Source organism: Gossypium arboreum, chromosome 5, assembly GCF_025698485.1.
Source record: "Gossypium arboreum isolate Shixiya-1 chromosome 5, ASM2569848v2, whole genome shotgun sequence".
NCBI classification, from domain to species: Eukaryota; Viridiplantae; Streptophyta; class Magnoliopsida; order Malvales; family Malvaceae; genus Gossypium; species Gossypium arboreum.
The window spans coordinates 22,438,927-22,459,168 of NC_069074.1; the positions used below are offsets into that span (position 1 = coordinate 22,438,927).

At 32.7% G+C, this 20,242-nt stretch overlaps 2 protein-coding genes across 3 annotated transcripts; both read left to right on the forward strand.

The window, feature by feature from the left end:
* The first annotated feature begins 1,894 nt into the window (after positions 1-1,894).
* Positions 1,895-15,479, forward strand: LOC108451042 (protein transport protein Sec24-like At4g32640). Of its 2 annotated transcripts, none has more exons than XM_053027552.1 (26): positions 1,895-2,217; positions 2,365-3,317; positions 3,845-4,084; positions 4,301-4,375; positions 4,517-4,615; positions 4,726-4,837; positions 5,203-5,330; positions 5,972-6,091; positions 7,548-7,628; positions 8,681-8,758; positions 8,903-8,995; positions 9,597-9,651; positions 9,773-9,849; positions 10,626-10,697; positions 10,851-10,934; positions 11,589-11,708; positions 11,819-11,887; positions 12,417-12,494; positions 12,608-12,746; positions 13,034-13,198; positions 13,397-13,542; positions 13,619-13,798; positions 14,359-14,447; positions 14,589-14,620; positions 15,029-15,161; positions 15,290-15,479. In XM_053027552.1, exons 2-25 carry the CDS (start codon positions 2,442-2,444, stop codon positions 15,133-15,135), a joined length of 3,315 nt encoding a protein of 1,104 aa, XP_052883512.1. In that variant the 5' UTR covers positions 1,895-2,217; positions 2,365-2,441; the 3' UTR covers positions 15,136-15,161; positions 15,290-15,479. The 2 variants fall into 2 exon arrangements, with proteins under 2 accessions (XP_052883512.1, XP_052883511.1); XM_053027551.1 differs by having other exon boundaries at positions 1,896-2,208.
* A 513-nt stretch (positions 15,480-15,992) lies between these two features.
* On the forward strand, positions 15,993-16,781 carry LOC108451040 (uncharacterized). Its single transcript, XM_053027502.1, has 2 exons — positions 15,993-16,206; positions 16,351-16,781. Exons 1-2 carry the CDS (start codon positions 15,993-15,995, stop codon positions 16,779-16,781), a joined length of 645 nt encoding a protein of 214 aa, XP_052883462.1.
* Positions 16,782-20,242: the final 3,461 nt, after the last annotated feature.

The window sequence follows — 20,242 nt, forward strand, 5'->3', positions numbered from 1 at the left end:
AATTTGATATTTCTTTAGTGTAATTTGCATGGAATTACCTCTAAGTCAGCTTCTAATTAATTAGCTTTTGATTATTAATGTTTGTATTTATATAGCATATAATATGTTGCCACTACATGTACCTTAACTCATTCCTTTGTGTTTCCCATTACTTATTTATGTAATATTATTTCCCCGAATTTTTATTTCATGCTCAATACTAAGCTTGTATGCTCGTTATTGCATCATGATTTTGAAATTCAAACTTTTCGCCCAACACCAATTGTTTTTATCTCCAAACAAACCAAACAAGTATATTTTGACTCGGTTTTTATAAATGTTTATTTGAATTTTCTCAAAACAAGGCAATGTTTCGTGCTTGGAAATTCAAGAGATAGTGCCCTAACGTGCTGGGTTTCGATTTACCGTTTGACCAAATAACCAAATACCCTTTCTTAAATTTCGTCGCGTATTTTGGAAATCTTGAGGTGATCTCAGTTTTTGGAGGCTTAAAATATCGTGTCCTAACGTGCTGGATGTGGTTTTTATTCCTTTGGAACGAGTGAATCTTAAAATCCAACTCGAGTTGTTTACGCATTTTTAAGGGGATCGTATTTTAACATTTTCCCTTCAAATTTCAACGATAGGACATTAAATAATCAATTGGTACCAATTTTGGGCATTACGAGGGTGCTAGCCTTCCTCGTGCGTAACCGGCTTTCAAACCCGTTTTCTCAATTTTCGTAGACCTAAAATTATTGTTTTAATAAATTAAATGTTTTATTAAAATGATCAATCTCAAAGTGATCCGATTACACCTCAAAAAAGGATCGGTGACGACTCTAAACTTTCATTTTGAAAAGCCGATTCCCGTTTTCCAAGTTTTAAAAATGATTTCGACATTGGTATTCTTCATGTCCATTTTACTATTCATGTTTGGTGGTCGTGGTTGTCTCTCCTAACAATATCGTCTCCGAAGTTTGAACCTGTATCTGTCATTGGTATTTAATGTACCTTATCATTTCACCCGATACTTGTTGACAAAATTATTTATTTCTTGATTTTAATATTATGAGTTCTAATATATTATTTTATTTTGTATAATTTTCATAAAATTAAATATAATAATTTAAATACATCACCTTTTAACAAAAAAAGAAAAGAAAAGAAAGAGATGGTCTGTTTTTTTTTAAATCAACTTCACATTTTCAACCTTGAGACATAAGTTGCATGTCTACTTACTTATTTTATTCAACATTTTCTAGTTAAAATTTTTGAATTAGTTAAAAATTAATAAAATTATCAAACACATTAGAAAAATAAATATTGAATCAATTAAATGAAATTTTTCCATGGTTTATAAAGCACATCCTAAATGTAATAGTTATTTATTTATTATAATGCATTGGATATTAATTTTTATTTTTATTTTTCAAATTTTTCATTATAATAAAAATAAAATTTAATTTAATAAGTAAAAGTTATTTTGGAGGCTTGTATTAAGAGTAAGATTGTATTTTAATTCTTTTATTTAAAAAATTGGTAAATTAATCTTTTATGTCGATCAAAGAGTAAATTAATTATTAATATAAAAATTTCATCTATTTCTATTGTTAAAAATTAGTATAACTAATAAATTAATTAGACAATTAAATATGGTATGTCATGTACATCTCATGCTAACTTAAAGTAATTAATTTGTTAATTGATTTTTAGTATAAAGACTTCTATCATATGATACTTTTATCAATTTAATATGGCTTAATCAATATTATTACCAATAATAAAGAATTATTTGAATTTATTTTAACAAATATTATCATCCGACTTAAGGGTTTAACATTTTACGGTAGTAAAAGTTGTATAAAAAATAAAACAACAAAGATGCCGAATTATGGTTACAATGTTAGTTAAAGGAAAAAGAAAACAAACCATTAATTGGAAAAAAATGGTAAATGTAACAACTCTAACTCTATCAAGGGGAGCATGAGCAATGAATGTTGCTTTTCTTTGTTTTGAACGTCAAAAATATAATACCCGCCCCACTTTGTATCGCTTTCCTTTCTCCCTTCCTTCACCAAATCCCAATCTGCCTGTCAATCCTCCTAAATAAACCCTAATTTCTCCGTTCTCTCTTTCTAAAACCCTACTCCTTAATTCACATCATTCAGATCTTAGCTAATTGTTTCTTTCGTTCTACAGATCCGACGCAAATTTCTTCGATCACGGGTACTTCATGTAATTATGTATTCGCAATTTTATATCATTTTGCGTTATTTCATTCGATCTTATTGCTTTTGTTATTACTCTGGGATCATGATTGCTGTAGATTTATTATTTTCTTAGAATTGTTAAAAGAGTTATTGGTTTTTTGGGTTTCTGTAGATTTTGATCGTGTTGTAAAAAATATATAAAGAAGAGGGATATTGAAGGAGGGGATTGGAATCTGTTTTGATTAAATTATGGCAGCTCCTGTGCCTCCAGGGGCACCTAGACCCGGCGCCAATGCACGGCAGCAATCACCACATCCTAATTTTAATCCTAATTTTCAAACCAATCCCAATTCCTTAGCCGATAACATGCAGAATATGAACCTAAATCGGCCACACTCTATGCCCAATTCTGGTCCTAGGCCTTCCCCTTTTGGTCAACCACCACCCTTTCCTCAATCTTCAGTCACTGCTGGATTCCCAGTTGCTTCCCCGCCAATGTCACGGCCTGGACCACCACCTGGTATGGTGGGAAGACCTGCAGTGATTCCTGCTGGACCACCGCAAACCACATTACCTGCAAATGTACCCCCAGGAAGACCGGTTGGTTTGCCTGTTAGTCACCCACCCCCTTTTGGGTCTAGACCTCCTCCTGCTTCATTGTCTTCATCTACAGGTGGCGTAGTTCTACCTTCTAGTGCTTTCCCATCTTCAGGTGTATCTAGTGCCTCAGCTGCACCACCGCCATCAGGTGCTCGTCCTAGTTCTTTTGTGTCATCTTCACCTTTGACTGGTGGTCCTGCTGGGCCAATGTCAAGGGCACCCGCTGGTCCTTCCAGTAATGGGCCACCAGCAGTTGGCGCAGGAGCTTTGCCTGGTGCACCCCGATTTCCTCCTGCTGCAATTGTTTCACAACCTCCGGTTGGACCTCCACCATCTATGATGTCAGCTAGGGCACCTGCTCAGGCTCCAACTATGCGTTCTGTTTTGGGAAGTTCAGCTGTTAGTTCCCCACAAACTCCTCCTCTGCCTTCAGCATCATCACCATTTCCAGCCATGACGCAGGCTAGACCACCTCCTCTGGGTTCTCCTTATGGACCACAGACATGGTCGATGCAACCCCAGCAGGTTAGCACTCAAACTTTATAATATTATGCTTTCAAGAATAACAAATGTAATCAGTTGGAATTAATCATAGATTATTTTGTTGTTGAGCTGGTCTATTAGCAACCTGCTTTGGGCATAAAAGTCATTGTTTCCTTTAATTTATGCAGTTCAATAACTGGAACTTTTAGGTGCACTCGTTTGATGTTGATTCGAAATTTTGGCATATTTTTAACTGTGAATGATTGGTGTAGAAATCTTAGCTCTGTACTTTAGTAATTACATTAAAATTGCATCTAATGACCTGGATCTTTGGTCCAATGGCTGATGACCGTATCTTTTTGCTTGAATCAATTAGAAGTTGGTTATTGATTCAATAAGGTCAAATTTGATCAATTGGCATATGACATTTTGGTCTAAACCATTTTAAGACAATGCATATGAGGTGCTTAAAATTCTAAGTACAGGGTTGTGTGGTTTAGTATAAGTGGATTTGCATTTTGTTCGTTTCCTTCAATGATTTAGATTCTGAATGTTTCTATTTGCTTTAGGGAACCCAACCTCCTCATATTCCTGGCTCTACTCATGCACAACCTCCAAGAATGTTTGGAATGCCACAACAAGCACTACCAAATCAAGCTATGACTAACATTCCACCTGCAATGGGCCAACCTGGAGCACCTATGTCAGGGTCATCAAAGATTGATCCTAATCAAATTCCAAGACCTATTCCAAATGCAACACCAATCGTGTATGAAACTCGCCATGGCAACTCAGCAAATCCTCCTCCGGTATTATCTTTGATCATTTCAAAGGCATAGAGAGGAAATTACTTAATTCACCTGGAACTTGCTAATTTGTCTATTCCTTTTGATCTTTATTTAAGCTTAGGTTCATAATTCTTTTTATGGGTTGTTAGTGCATGTATGCATACTGCTATAACAACTTCGTATATAGCTGCAGTTTGAATTTTGTTACTTATCCTGATGACTTGTAATCTTTTGAAGCCTGCTACAAGTGATTACATTGTCAGAGACACCGGGAATTGTAGTCCACGATATATGAGATGTACCATCAATCAGGTCATGACAAACTATATGAATTTATTGTGGCTTATTTACTCTGTAATTGCATAATATTTTAATGAGGTTTGTGCTGCAATTTCCCAACCAGTACTCATTGTTATGTTTTATGTACTTGTTTATTTTCTTTTCATATAATAGATCCCTTGCACGGCCGACCTTTTGACAACCTCTGCGATGCAGCTGGCTTTGTTAGTACAACCTATGGCCCTCCCTCATCCATCGGAGGATCCTATTCAGGTGATGTTATAGGCAACTTGCACTTCTAGTTCGCTATCCAAATTGTCAAGACCACCATGAATTTTGAAAATTCCCTTTTACTCATCATATTTTGAAAATTTCTCCTATAGGTCGTGGATTTTGGGGAAAGTGGTCCTGTTCGATGTTCTCGCTGCAAAGGTTACATAAATCCTTTCATGAAGTTCATTGATCAGGGAAGGAAGTTTATCTGCAATTTGTGTGGTCAGTATTATTTATCTTTATCTGTTGCTTGTGTTTCATTGCTGTATTACACTTTGGGAATTAAACAGTGGATTAGTACTAATTATTATTTGAGAAATTTTATTTGGAAGCTGTTTGAAGTGCTATTTATGATTCAAATGTAATAATATTCTCTAAGTATCTTAGTTGTTGGCTATATGTTTCTTAGATTGCATAGTGATCTGTGCTTCTATTCTTAGTATATTGGATTTTATCAATTTTGCATTTACTATTTTACACATAAATGCCATGACCGCAGACATTGAACTTGTCTATTTCCGATCTCTGGTTGTGTTGCTGTAATGTAGTAAGGTGGCAATGTCACTGATTATGTTATTTTCTTTCAGGGTTTACTGATGATACTCCCCGTGACTACCATTGCAACCTTGGTCCTGATGGCCGGCGTAGAGATGCTGATGAGAGGCCTGAGCTTTGTAGAGGAACAGTTGAATTTGTTGCTTCAAAAGAGTACATGGTTTGTTAAAATTTATAAGTTTGTAAATTTAAATTGATTTTTTTGGTAAATTTCATGTTCGTTTTACGATCCATGTTCAGGGTTTGTGGCTACCCCTTCCAACAATGTTGTCTCCCAACACTTGGTGTAAATTTTAAGTTGATAAACATGTCTATTTCTACTTTATTTAACTGTAGCTACATCTCTTCCTCTTTTGTTTCTTAAATGCTTAAGTAGCAATTTTAAGATGAATGCATATATCTTTGGATAATGTATAAATGAAGGGATAATTTAACATTTGATTAGCTTAACCTAGTAACATATTAGTTTCTGCAGGTAGCTGTATCTTTTGGTTGTCTTCCTGATTGACTTAAGACAGTGAATCTTTCCTTTTACAACTTTGACTGATCTGGCATTCCAGGGGTAGTGTCCAAAAGATTAAGATGAACTAAAAAATGACAAATGAGGGGGAAAAACAATTTAAACAATTCCAAATTATGCTAACATTTGGTAGTATTTAGTTGTATGAAACTATTCTGTCCAGGGGTTTACTAGGGCCTTTTTCTTTTTCTTCTTTCATCTGTTTTTTTCTTTTTGTTAATTCTTTAATTGGATGAGATCATCAGAGCATAGTTCATTCTTTTGATTGAATTTCTATTCAGGTCCGTGATCCAATGCCAGCTGTGTATTTTTTCCTAATTGATGTGTCCATGAATGCCGTACAAACTGGTGCCACTGCTGCAGCTTGCAGTGCGATTAATCAAGTTATTTCTGATCTTCCTGTGAGTTCCATATCAATTTCTAGAAGTTCTTTCTAGTTGTAATTTATCAATCTACTTGTTCATTCCCCCTTCCCCCCTAAAGTAGTTCTCTTTGCTGCATTATATCAGTGGATGTGGAAACTATTCTGAGATCATAGTTTGTGTTTTGATCTATCTTTTATCATTAATCACTGTGTCAAATTTATTTGTCGATTTTGCACTGTTAAATTCTCAAGAATGGGGTTCTTTACTGTTTGTGTTCATTGTTAGAACAGATCATGGAGCCATTTTCTTTTCTTTTTTGTTCCCCCTTGAGTAATGTATCATACGTTTTATATATGTATTTTCATAGACATTATTGTATCTTGAGGCTTAGTTCTTTATCAGAACTCTTCCTAGATAAATTAGCACTGAAGCGTTTCTTTCCTCAGTTTCAAGTTAGTCAAAAGATGCACATCTACCACAGATCCCCTTTTTATTTTTTCTTAGTTCCAACAGGAGGTACTAGAGGTACTGTTGTTGATGCAATATTGCCGTATTTGTTTTATTTCTTTGTTCTCTTGAAAGTGAGTTGTTTGTGCGTTAAAGAAAAAAATTGAAATGTAAATTCTTGTTTTAGTGACAAAATAGGGGTTGTGAAGTGGGAATGGCTCCACATGAACCTTTGAGTCAGTTTGTTGATATAACATTGTGTGATTCTTGCATTTCCTTTTTCTGTTGATAGTATGCTGTTTGTGCATTAAATAAAAAAGGTTAAAATTTAAAGTGTGAGTTTGTTGATGTAACATCTGATGATTATTGCAATTCTTTGTTGTCTTTAAAGTATGCTGTTTGTGCATTAAAGAAACAAGTTGAAATTTAAATTTTTGTTATAATAGCAAAATAGAGGTTGTGAAGTGCCAATGGCTCCACATGAACCTTTGAGTCAGTTTCGGAGTTCACAGTTGAGGGTTTAATGCTTTATTCTAAGTGCATTTTTTAGTTGAGAAATCTAATATGGATTATTAATTTGGCTCAATTTTATTTCTTGTATTCAAATGATTATCATTTTTTTTTTCGATGGCTTTAGGAGAAAAGTTTATAAGAAAATAACAAAAAATGGCTTTGCCATGTGCTTAGTTTTGGTCATGATAGACCAATTTGTTTCAATTGTTTGTCTTTGTTAAAATTGGATTTGGGATTATGGTAGAGTATCTCCGTTGAGTGTGGTGGTAAATCATGACATTGTGTGATTTTAGCCAAGACAACTTATGATGGTTGCATATCTGGCATGGCTAATGTCCTTTGCAATGCTTTCTAAAGATAATGCAAGTTCTACTTCTTTGTCTGCAATAATTTATGCCTGATACTGTTAGTTGAGTTGGAGGTTGATACATGGGCTTGCATCTTTCCTTTTCCATTCTGGCCATTGGTTTCTTCTCAACATATACAAGGCAATGGAAGTTCAGTTGCTTGATGTGCTAATTGCTTATTGCAGGAAGGTACTCGTACGCTGGTCGGAATAGCAACATTTGACTCAACAATCCATTTTTATAATTTAAAACGGGCACTGCAACAGGTCAGTATTAGTTGCTTTCCTTCATTTAACATTCCCTCTTTCCGGCAACTATTATATTGGGTAGAAGATTTTTCATGGTTTCATCATGTGGGATGCTTTCTGTTTAAGAAAGGAAGCCAATTTGGCCATAATAACATATAAATTATTCTAATATTTTTAAGAAGTTTTAAGAATTTATTTCAAGTAGTGTCATTGATGACTTTACTGTGTATTAAGCATATTCTGGGTTGTGTTACACGCTTTAAACTTGAATTTGTCAACATAGGATCACATGATTATGATTTTGGTGCTGCAGCCTTGCATTTTGGATGGTTCTATTATGTGTCTAAGTGAGATTTAAATTATCATGAGTAATCAATGGAGGATCAATATAACAGTGATTTAAGTGGTATATACCCCCACATATGTGGGATCCATTTAAAATAGAGTAAAATGAAATTACTTTTACGCACTTGCATAACTTTTTATACAATTTATTCTTTAATCCTCTGTCATATTTTATCAATTAAATATATATTAAAAAGACAGTATTCGCCATTGATATGATAGAAATGCTAGATCGATTTGAAACTTTACATGCACGAATAGTACAATTATATTGCTATGTGCCGTAGTCAGTTTTAAATAGTGTAAGTGGATTCTCTCTCTCTCTTTATATATATATGTATATAAGAAAGATGTTTAAATAGTGGAAATCATCTTTACTCATTTTAGTATAAAAGACATGAAAGTAGTAGTCAGTAACTTTGCTTGTTAATCATCGCAAGAAAAAACAGGGAGGGGGATAAAAAAAAACATGCTGTTAATAATGTGTTTGTGTGTCCAAATAGCATTACAAGAAGTATTGTTTTGAGGACATCTACCTTAGTCTCTTTGTCTCTTAAAATTGAGATTTTTTTTGGAATATGGCATGAATGTTTCAAGTTTCATATTTTATAGTTCAGTGAAAACTCGTTCGAATTTATTTTATATGATCTTTTTTTCTCTGATATAATATACCGCAGAACATCTTGAAATTGTTCTTTAGCTGATTTGCTGTCTTAAATTTGTAGCCATTGATGCTTATCGTTCCTGACATACAAGATGTCTATACCCCTCTTGAAACAGATGTCATTGTTCAGCTTTCTGAGGTTAGTTCTTAATTTATGGGATTTTTTCTTGTATTTGTTGAAGTTTACAAGTTGTAAATGTAACAGTGGCTGATGCTATCGTGTCATACTTGAGATTTATCTAATACTTTCTGCTGACTTTGGTTTATTCTTCTGAGTATTCAGTGCCGCCAGCATTTAGAGCTATTGCTTGAAAACATCCCAACAATGTTTCAGACTAGTACAACTGCTGAGTCATGTTTTGGTGCTGCAATTAAGGTAAGCCATTTCAAGGTGATATTATAAATTAACAAATAAAATTCTTGTGCTTTAAAGATTTCGATCATTAATTGGATACTGTTGTCTTTTTCTAATACAAGAAGAGACCAATAGGATCAAACTTACGAGTTATGGACCCCACTCAGTCCCACTGATCCTACCACCAGAGCAATCCTAGGTGGCAATGGGATATTCATTAACTTGCCAAATTGTATAGCAAGTTAATGAGTTTTGTTATTTTATAGTGTCCAGAACCAGAGGATTTTGTCGTAGATTAAACTGTTTCCTAGACCCTAGTTAAGGAAATGCATTGTTGTTATAATCACAAATATCAAACGAAGTGGGAATTTTTCGAGGTTTGAAAGGCTAGAAACTTAACCCCTGCTTCTTAAACAAATCATGTTTGAAAACTTTAGCTCTCCTTGAGGTTTTTTGGCTGCTGATTGGCATTTGATGGAGAAAGGTGCCTGATTGATCAAGGTTAAGAGGTTTACAGATTCCTGGAAAGTTAATAACGCCTGGTCATAATTTAGGGTGTGACGCAATTCTTGTACATTTAAAGTGTAGATGTTGATATCTTGGTGTTCTTTTTATATTTCAGGCTGCATTCTTGGCCATGAAAAGTACTGGAGGGAAGCTTCTAGTATTTCAGTCAGGCAAGTTCTCATGTACCTATTCGACATTTGCTGTTCTGGAATGTGTATCATACAGCTTTTTTAGACAGAATTTATTATATTATTTCCCACATTTCTCTAATGAACATATGTTTTGTGACAGTCTTGCCATCTGTTGGCATTGGTGCCCTATCTTCTAGGGAGGCTGAAGGGAGAACTAACATTTCTGCTAGCGAAAAGGTTTGCTAATGTTGTTCAATTGTTTCCTCTCCATTTTCTTTTCATATTATGGTTGTTCTTTTAGATGGAGATGTTATCCCTCCAGACTTAAAAACCAAAAAAAGGTGGAATCTTCTGTTTGTTTGTCCAACTTCAGTGTTATAGCTGCTACATCTCTTCTCTGAAACCTGCTTTATCTGTTTAACATTTGCAAATTGATTCTTTCAGCTATTCAGAGCATTGGGATAGTTAGTGCATAAGAATTTGATTTATTATGACCCTGGTGAATCTGTTTTCTAATTTATTAGTAGAAATTCTTCTTTGATTTTCTAGATGTAGATATTGATAATCTTCTTTCAAATATCATGTTTGGCATAGACTCTTTTCCTGACCAAAAAGTGATATTGTTGCGAAGTTATTGACTAGGCTTTTAATTCCTGTATTATGTTTTAGTTGATAGGCATTCAATGGTTTGGTCCTTTTGGGATGGTTATGGTTATAATAATCATCTTTGTAGTGCATGGTGATTTTCACTATATAGTAGATGATGCATGTGAGTCCCCTTCTGAGAGAAAGAAGGAAAACAAATCATCTATAAATTCATAAAAGACTTTGCCAACTATTAATCAGATTTTCAGATACGAATATCTTATTTTTCAGCACTTTCATATTGAATCTCCTTTGATGTTATGTTTATTATAAATTCAGAATATTTCTAATTGAAGCAGGAACTATCTTTTATTCAATGCAAGATAGAATTCTTTTTTTTGATTTTTCCCCCATTTCTAATTGATTAGGAGGCTCATAAATTACTGCAACCAGCTGACAAAATTCTCAAGACAATGGCAATTGAATTTGCTGAGTATCAGGTAAACTTAAAGTAGATTTTTTCTACTTGATACCATTATGATGTGATATAAAAAATCTGCCTGATGAATGCTTGCTGAAATTCATGCTGGTTAGATAAATCTATGTTATGACCCAAATTTTTCAGCATGGTCTTGTATTGCATTTCATGGCAGGTCTGTGTTGATGTTTTTGTAACTACTCAGACTTACGTAGATATTGCTTCAATCTCTGTCATCCCAAGAACAACTGGAGGCCAGGTATTAACCTTGTATTTTCTGTTGCAAACCTTGCGTGTGGCTGTGCTTAAAATTTTCTGTTGCATAGTACTTCAAAATCTTTGTATTTCAGTATTTATTGGGACATCTTTGTGCTTAAGTCAGGTTATAAAATGCAAGTTACTACTAAAATCGGAACATGGTAGCTTTTCTCATTTTTCTGACTCTGTTTATGGAATCTTCAAAACCACATGCAAATAATTTATATACGGGGCCTGCTGAGTCTCCATTACATGCATTAGTTTCCCTGGTTAAACAGTATAAAACTATGGATGAAGTGCATCTCAAGTTTAAAGCGAGTGGTAAAAACATTCCTCTTTTTTTTTGTTAGAAAAGAAGTTGTCTTTACGTCTTTTTGTGATAAACTACATTACTCCCTTGTCATTGTTAGTGAACTTGCTGGTGTCATCCTCCTACTTGTTTATTGGTCCCAGCAGAGTACTAATCAATAAAAAAACTTTTAGCCTGTCGCATGCTTTGGTGAAACTTTAGAACCTGACTACATATTGATGTATATATTACTCGACTCCAAATATCTACATGTTGAACTTCTATGTATGAGAACTTCAGTATCAGATCGCAGAGTTATTTTTTGAGTGGAAGACACACTTTTCAACGCGTTTCTCCTGACTCCAGGTTTATTATTATTACCCCTTCTCTGCTGTATCTGATCCTGCAAAGCTCTACAATGACCTTAGATGGAACATCACTAGGCCCCAAGGTTTTGAGGCTGTCATGCGCGTAAGATGCAGCCAGGTAACATTTCTGTTTTGCTCTGCTTCTTAAGTGACATATTGATACATGACTTATCGCATTATGATGATAATAACCATGTTATTATATGTTTTCCCCTCGAATGCTTGTAGGGTATTCAAGTTCAAGATTACTCTGGAAACTTCTGCAAACGCATTCCAACGGATGTTGACCTAGCTGGGGTTTGTGCTCTTATTGAAAAATACTGGGTCTTATATTTCTCATTAATGTGTTTTAGCTTCTTAACCGCAGTTGTTTTAATTATTTAATTACTTAAGCATGATTCAAAAAATCTGATCATAATTGCTGTCACTGTTTGGTTAACTTAAGAAATATAAAATTATATTTGTGCAAAATGTTTAGCTTTGAACTCAAGTTGGATGATTAGCTAATCCTTGCTGAAAGGGGAAAAAAAGAGTTAGAAAATATGCTTTGATCAAATATGTAGGATATAATGCTTCTAGCTGGGTTCCAAAATTAGATATTCCTTATTCAATGTTTGTCCCTTGCCACGTGTATTTTTGTGCTTTCATGAGCCATAAGTTTTGTAGCTCATGAATTGGCAATTTTGCTTCTTATATATATAAAGTTTTTATAAAAGAAATTGTACACATTTTTCTACTAAAGGATTTTGACATGGTTATGAGCAGATAATTTTAGTGTTTTATCTATATCAGTCTGTCTCAATCATGACCTGTCCTTGTTATCCAGATTGACTGTGACAAATGCATATTGGTAACATTAAAGCATGATGACAAATTACAAGATGGTTCTGAATGTGGCTTTCAGGTACTAATTAATGGTGTCTGAATTTTTAATCTCCATGTTTCTTACATTATTTGTTAGCATTGACAAGTTGAAAAATTTTATGCGTTTATAATATTCTGGCTTTAACTTTCCAGTGTGCCCTTCTCTATACCACTGTTTATGGACAAAGAAGAATTCGAGTCACAAACTTATCCTTGCCGTGCACAAATATGCTAAGTAATTTGTTTCGCTCTGCTGACTTGGATACTCAATTCACATGTTTCTTAAAGCAAGGTATTTGAATCTGTATTGTACATCTTTCTTTATCTTCTTTTCCCTTTTTGGGTGAATTGATTGTGCAAGTTTACTGGTTTTGTTCTTTATCTTGGCCTGGTTGCTCTGCTTCAAACTGTGATTTGAAAATGCTCTGCATTTCCATTATTTGTCCAATTACGGATTGGTCCTACGTGGACGAGATGCTTGGTTATTTTATCCAAAGAGTTTTGGCGCAGTTTTTTTCATGGTATCATTCTGCACAAATACTGACTCTATTGCATTTCACTAATTTACTTTGAATGCAGCTGCAATTGAAATTCCTACATGCCCACTTCTTCAAGTGAGGGACCATGTTACAAATCTTTGCATCAACATTCTGCTTTCGTATCGTAAATTTTGCGCCACAGTATCATCAACTGGACAGCTTATTCTTCCTGAGGCTCTTAAGCTTCTCCCTCTATATACTCTTGGTATAATATTTCTTTTTGTTAATTTATCTACTTGATCCGTATCTCATTCATTTCCATTATTATTAATTTAGTTAATCTTCATCTTCAAACTTTTTCTTCCATTTTGGCAAATCCTGTGGCAGAAACTCAGACATCTTGTCAAGGAAAAATTGAAGTATTTTTCATCTGTTGATAAATATTGTCTTTTCCTTTCTTCAGCATTAATCAAGAGTAGAGGGTTGCGAAATGATGGCAGAATAGATGACCGTTCTTTCTGGTTCAATTATGTTTCCTCCCTTTCTACTCCTTTGGCAATCCCATTGGTTTATCCCAGGATGTTTGCCATCCACAATGTTGATTCAAAGGTAATAAAATTTCTAGTTGGCTTATGGTCCAAAGTTTTTTAACCATGCCAACAGACAATTTATGCTTGCTGGACAGGATGGGGATGAATCTGTTCTTCCTCCTACAATCCCACTTTCTAGTGAACATGTCTGTGATGATGGAATCTATCTTCTTGAGAATGGTGAGGATGCTTTAATATATTTTGGAAGCTCAGTGGATTCAAGTATCTTGCAACAACTTTTTGGCTTTACCTCAGTTGACGAAGTACCCACTCAGGTACTTTGTTTTACTTCCGTTTTTTTTAAATCCTCATTAATTCGTTTATTTACTAGAAACAACTTGTTAAGCACCTGAAATTGTATTTCCTGATTTTTCAGGTTTTTGTCTGCTGAAAATAAGCTTAGGATATTTTTTTACACTTTTTTTTTATTTAAAAATAAATCAAATATTTAAATACTAAACTCAAATGGTCCATTGTATATTGAATTGACCTCATCCGGTTTATGATTTGAAATTGCTATTAAACTACCTGTATGATGAATTTTGTGTGCCACTCTGCATGCTGTTTCATTTTCCTTCCATTAATAGTGAGAATTTCTTTGTTATTTATGGAGTATTTGATTTTTGGATTCGATGAGTAGAGTCTTGAAAACTGTTTTGCTTGATGACTGACTAGTATGGCACTCAAATGAGTGACCCTGGATTCAAATGTTAGGATTACCGGGTTAGGTTATCCCCTGTAAATATTGTTCACTTTTAAGCTTTATTCTGTGTCTAGACCCTTTCACTTACCTTGTACAGACATTAACTCTCTTTTGTCAACATTGTATGTTCAGTTTGTGATGCAGCAATTTTCCAATCCTTTATCAAAGAACTTCAATGATGTAGTCAATGTGATTCGCCAACAAAGATGCTCCTACCTTCGGTATGATTAATGGTGGTTTATTTAGTGTTATTTTACTCCAAAAAGAACAGTTTCTGTTCCATTTCCTTCATAGCCAAATTGAACACCATTTCTCTGTTTAATACAATTTTATCTTTACATTCTTTTCATTTTCTGTTGCAGCTTCACATTGTGCAAGAAGGGGGATCCGTCAGGTAAGTGCATTGAACTTCCTTCTCACGCAAAACTATGATATGGTTAAATAAATTATCCTAGTCAGCTGAGCCACTGGTGTAGTGGCAAAAAATCCAGGGTTCAGATCCTGGACACCATTCCCCCACTACCTCCTTACAAAAGTATTAAATATATCCTATGTAGATTATTTTGACCAAAATAGCCATGGATTCTTCCGACATGCATCATATAAACTTTTCTCAACTACGTAATTGAGAGCAGAGACTAGGTTGTTTAATTGTTGTCCGAGAGTTTTTGCCTTGGTTTTTTTACGACAATGAAGCAAATTGCTTCTATGGTTGCAGGCTTCTTATAATAATTTCTATTTTAGAAGAAAAGAAAAGCAAATATATTAGGGGATTCTCATGATTGAATTACTACATTTTCAGGAATGTTGTTCGTATCTTGCATGGTAGAAGACAAGAATGCAAATGGGCCATCTTATGTGGAGTTTCTTGTACATATTCATCGGCAAATCCAAATGAAAATGTCTTGATAAGTTTCAAGCTTCCTCAACAACAGGTATTCAATTTTGATTTGGGATTTTGCATGAAGAAGAATCCGAGTGGCCTCCTACTCGGAGTTTCTTGTACATATATTGTGCGGCGATTGGAGGGAAAGTTTTACAGAATGTTTTATGCATTTTACAGTTGGCTTCACAAGTAGTGATGGCACTTGGAGATCAAAAGCTGCACACAAACATTGTAATTTCATATCTTATATCAATTATTTATTTCCTGAAACCCCAATTTTGAGCTAAACAAACGTTCTTAATTGTACCCAACTTTGGCGCTGAGGTACTTGAATTACTAATAATGCAATTATTTTCGGTTTTTGTTACCTACTTCTCCTAGTCTTTCCGGTAATGAATTATCCAAATTTCAAATTGACTTTGGATAATGAATCAGGGTACCCAAATTTCAATTCATTTTTTTATTTATGCTTTAAAAAATTAACTTACTAAATTTAAATATTTAATCAATTCGAATATTTATTAATTTCAAGCTGGATTAGAATTTTTTATTTGAAATAGGTAATAATAAATAAATGAAATCTGATAATGCAAATATTCAGTCTTATCCTATACTATCCTACGGTCCTTAATATTTTTACATTTGTTTATATTTTAAAATTTTAACTAAGAACTTATCCATAAATAAGGATAGGAGTTTTGAGTAGGATTATAATGTAATAAGTAAACATGCAATTTACCTATTTGGTGTAGAATTGTAGAAGAAATAGGAAAAAAATTAAGCCCCTATAAAAAAACTAATCCCCTAACTTTATATCATTTGTATTTACACTCTCAACATCAACTGTGATTCACCCCTCAACGATCGAAAAGGTTGCAAGATGGTAGTAATAGCTGCTTCTATTTACCGTATCAAGCTAAGGGAAATAACCAATAATCTTGAAGTACAACAATGTTATAGTCATATCCCATATGACTCTTTCAACATAGTTGTGGGGATTCATTTCGTTTCATCTCTCAATAGGGGAACAATGTTAGGAAGTTTCAATGAGTCCGTCACATATTGTCGGGACACCATTTTGTCCAACAAAGATGGTCCCAACATCCTACTCTCCTTGTTAGAAAGAACGGTGCACCTCTAGACTACATTCGGACCCTCATCGTTCTCGGTATCTTGTCTTATGCACGGCGATACATAGTAACCCCTTAACTTTGCACGTAAACTCATTTCCTTCAAAGTGGAAGTAATCATCAAGGTGCCGGTTGATAATGTTGATGATGAGGCTGATGATGATGAGGTTGATGAATCGAATGACGACGATGACGACGATGATGAGGTCGATGAACCGAATGACGACTACGATGATGATGGTGATGATGAGGACATGTTGAATTTCAAGCCTGCTACATGTTTGTCGGTTCAAGCTTTGAGAAGCTATAAATGGGGTGATGATGAAGAACAAGATCGTCTACCTTTGAAGAAGAGGAGGAGATTACGTGAGGGTTTGAGCTCAACGAACAAAGAATGTGCTATCTGTCTCGACGAGTTTTCGGAGGGTGAGAAGGTTGTCTCGATGCCATGCACACATGTGTTCCACGATGGTTGCATCATTAAGTGGTTGAAGACCAGTCACCTATGCTCGTTGTGCCGATTCCAGATGCCAACTTGATTCCATTTTCTTCTTCTACTATCTCGATGAAAGTGTAAATTTTTACATCTTAATTAATATCTAATACTATCTAATTGTAAGTTTCATGAATTGATTTAAATAACAAGTTTGCAACAACGGAGCAAATATGACTCCTATGCTTGCAGGTTTCTTACTGTCGGAATAATTGGTATATGAAAAAATTGCAATTACTTTTATTCATTGTTACTAAAGATATGGTTTATTACAAAAATAGGTTAATCAAATAAATTATTTGCAAATTCACGAGAACGGCAGAACATAATTACATTTTGTTTATCCCTGCACTATTCTAAAGCTATCTGCACACATTTAAATGCCAAAATCTCAGCATATCAAATGCCACTCTGCTTCACAATTACAATTATAAGCTTTTTAATCTTGTATCCTACTTTTTTTTTTAAAAAAAATTAAAAGCTTTCAAGATTTGTTGATGAGGTGTTCGCAAGGTTGAGATTTTCGATTTTAAATGTCTAGAGTCGAATTTCATCATATAAAAATTTATGTACAGTACAGACTAGTTAATTAGTTGAGTTGAGTTTAAGTAGTATTAAATTATACAGTATTTATAATGGTCGATTCAGATTAAAACTGATGTTGATGTAGTAGTTGCATGAAACAGTTGACTGTGTTTCCTACCATCACAACCACCTCATATTCAAAATATAATTTTGAGTTTCAGTAATGAAGAATGGGAAATCAATAGTAATAAAAATTCCGAATATATACAAACTCTTTCTAAAAAATAAAAATTAAATCAAACATTTATTTCATTAGACATCAATTTCGGCAGTAGGAGGATGGCAGCTACTGCTGGACTACTGATGAAAATGGGCATCTTAGACTAATTAGTTCTAAAGCCTAAACACAAAATTTCCTTCATTTATAAGGTTATAGAAAGAGAACACGAAAATGGGGATTTGACTACACACAAAAAAGAAAACCTATAAAAGCTTAATAATTATATATTTAATAATTATTAATATTTTTATAATTTTGTATTAATCCAAAATAAATTTGGATTCATTTGAATTTGAAATTTTAACACACTATTAAATTAGTGAAATCTAAAGACCCTAAATTTTAGGGTTGAATTGGACTTGGTTTGATAAATCTTTCATAATAATTTATTTAATTTTATTCTTAATTTTTAATATTATTTTTTTGTTTTAGGGTTTCTTTTTAAAAATAGTGTTGATAAAATGGATATTGTTGTATGATTTCTAGATATTATTTAGTGAAGTTTTAAACCCTTTTTCATAATTTTTTTAAAAAATTAACTTTTCAAGTAAAAAATTTATGTATTATTTTTTAATTATTCTTATATATTATATTTTAATTTATATTTCCAATTTTAAATATGGAATATTTATATTACTTAATAAAACTTAAAATTAATTATAGATTGAATAAAAATAAAATTTAATTCAATTTTGATTTTCAATTTCTTTTCTTTCTTTTTTCTCATACCTATAAAATATATAGTTTCCTCCCTACTTATAGGTTGAATTAATTTTGGATATTCATTAACGGAAGAACTATTATTATTATTTATTTCTTAAGTCAAAATAAAAGAACACAAACTTATTATAAAATTTAGAACTTTACTCATATTTTAAATAAATTTATATTTTATTGAAACCTAATATATATTTATGGGTGACGTTAATATTTTAAATAATTAATGTTACATTGATGAGTGAAGAATTTATTTGCAGCGTTGAAATTGCTATATGACTGTATACCTACCTTCACCCTTCTAACCCCAAACCAAACCAAACCCATTTTTATGCCTTAAAACACAACCAAAATAGAAAATAATTTTCGAATCAATTAAAAAGAAGAAGAAATGATGATGATGATGCTGTGATCGGATGGTTCATATGTTCCCGCACCATTTTCCTCTCTAAGCAACACGTGGTGGACAACCAATTGGACCCACACTCACAAAATTTTCCCATAAATTTCCCAAAAATAAATAAATAAATAAAAAGGGTTAAAAAGAAAAGTAACTTTCTTACTATAGACACCATGGAGGTAAAGATTGCAATATTAGAAGACCCCATACAATGTATGATATCAATATGATGAAAATGTGAATTATACAAACTTAGATAGGATATAGAATCCGTTAATGAATCCATTTGTTTCGATGTATCTATTCTTTTCTTATTATAATATCTTGTTTTGATGTATCATTATGTATAATCTAATAACCTGAATAGATTTTTATTTTTAGTTAAAATCGAATGTGAAATGGAAGAATTACAAGTATATTTAGAATTAAATATATCCCGCTCACAAGATTTCTTATATCCATTTATTTTTAAGAGTATATTTATGCATTTGCTCATGAGCATAGTTTAAATAAATCGTTGACTTTTTTTTTTAAATCATGGTTTAAAGTTTGTTTATTTATTTTAATAAATTTATTATAAATTCAGATTACATTTATTTTCTTTACATAATCTCCTTTCCAAATTATAAATACAAGAATAATGCTGATATTAATTTCAATCCGCACATATAAAAATTATTAATGAAATATAAATATAGTAAAAATATGTTGCATATTACGAGTATAGCGTTCACGAGATTGACATTAGCTGACAGAATCGAAAATGGGGAGATATTAGGGTATAGTAAAAATGTGGGTCCCATCATATATTGAGAAGGCCCCACACCAAAGATCACATACTAAATTAAGTATTTGTTTTATGGGACCCTTTTTAATCCTACTTTTCTTTAAGGATTTGAATTTTATGATCAATACTTTCTTCTATTTTCCATTTTACTTTTCTTGCCTTGTTAATGCAAATTTTATTATTTATGGAAAGCATTTTATTTTTAAAAGTTTTAATATATTATTTTAAATCAATAAATGTTGAAAATTGTGTAAAACTTTTGTTAATTTAAAATTTTGGTTGATATTAAGTCCAAATTTTGTATCTAAACAACTCATTACCTCTCTCTCTATTTACTAAAAAAATAATGCATTCATAATATATATATGTAAAGATTTTAAACACAAATTACAAATAATATATATTTAATCAATTAAAAGTGAAATCAACTCTAATATGAAGCAAGTTTATTCTTGACATTTTTGAAGCCTTAGGCAAAACAATAAAATGGAGTTTCAAATTCCTTAAAATTGATTAAAAAAAATTTAAACCCTTAAAAGTACAACATATTGAAAGTTTAAGGGTTAATATATTAAGAAAGCCCTTACTTTACTATACTTTGTTTAAACTAACCCTTAAACTATTTTTACCTATACTTTTATATAAACACCTTCACATTGACATAAAATTCAAAATAGTGATTAAGTGTTATGCATATAAGTACTTTCAAGAAATTTTAAAATATTATTTTGTTTCACTTTCAAAAATATTACGTTATTTTCTATTTAATAAACTATTTTCATCAAATTCACATAGACA

Coding starts and splice junctions, on each gene's coding strand:
- LOC108451040 (XM_053027502.1), top strand. CDS start 15,993: ATGGTAGTAATAGCTGCTTCTATTTACCGTATCAAGCTAAGGGAAATA. Junction 16,207..16,350: donor CATTTTGTCCAACAAAGATG/GTCCCAACATCC, acceptor TTTCCTTCAAAG/TGGAAGTAATCATCAAGGTG.
- LOC108451042 (XM_053027552.1), top strand. CDS start 2,442: ATGGCAGCTCCTGTGCCTCCAGGGGCACCTAGACCCGGCGCCAATGCA. Junction 10,698..10,850: donor TTGAATTTGCTGAGTATCAG/GTAAACTTAAAG, acceptor ATTTCATGGCAG/GTCTGTGTTGATGTTTTTGT. Junction 12,747..13,033: donor CACATGTTTCTTAAAGCAAG/GTATTTGAATCT, acceptor CTTTGAATGCAG/CTGCAATTGAAATTCCTACA.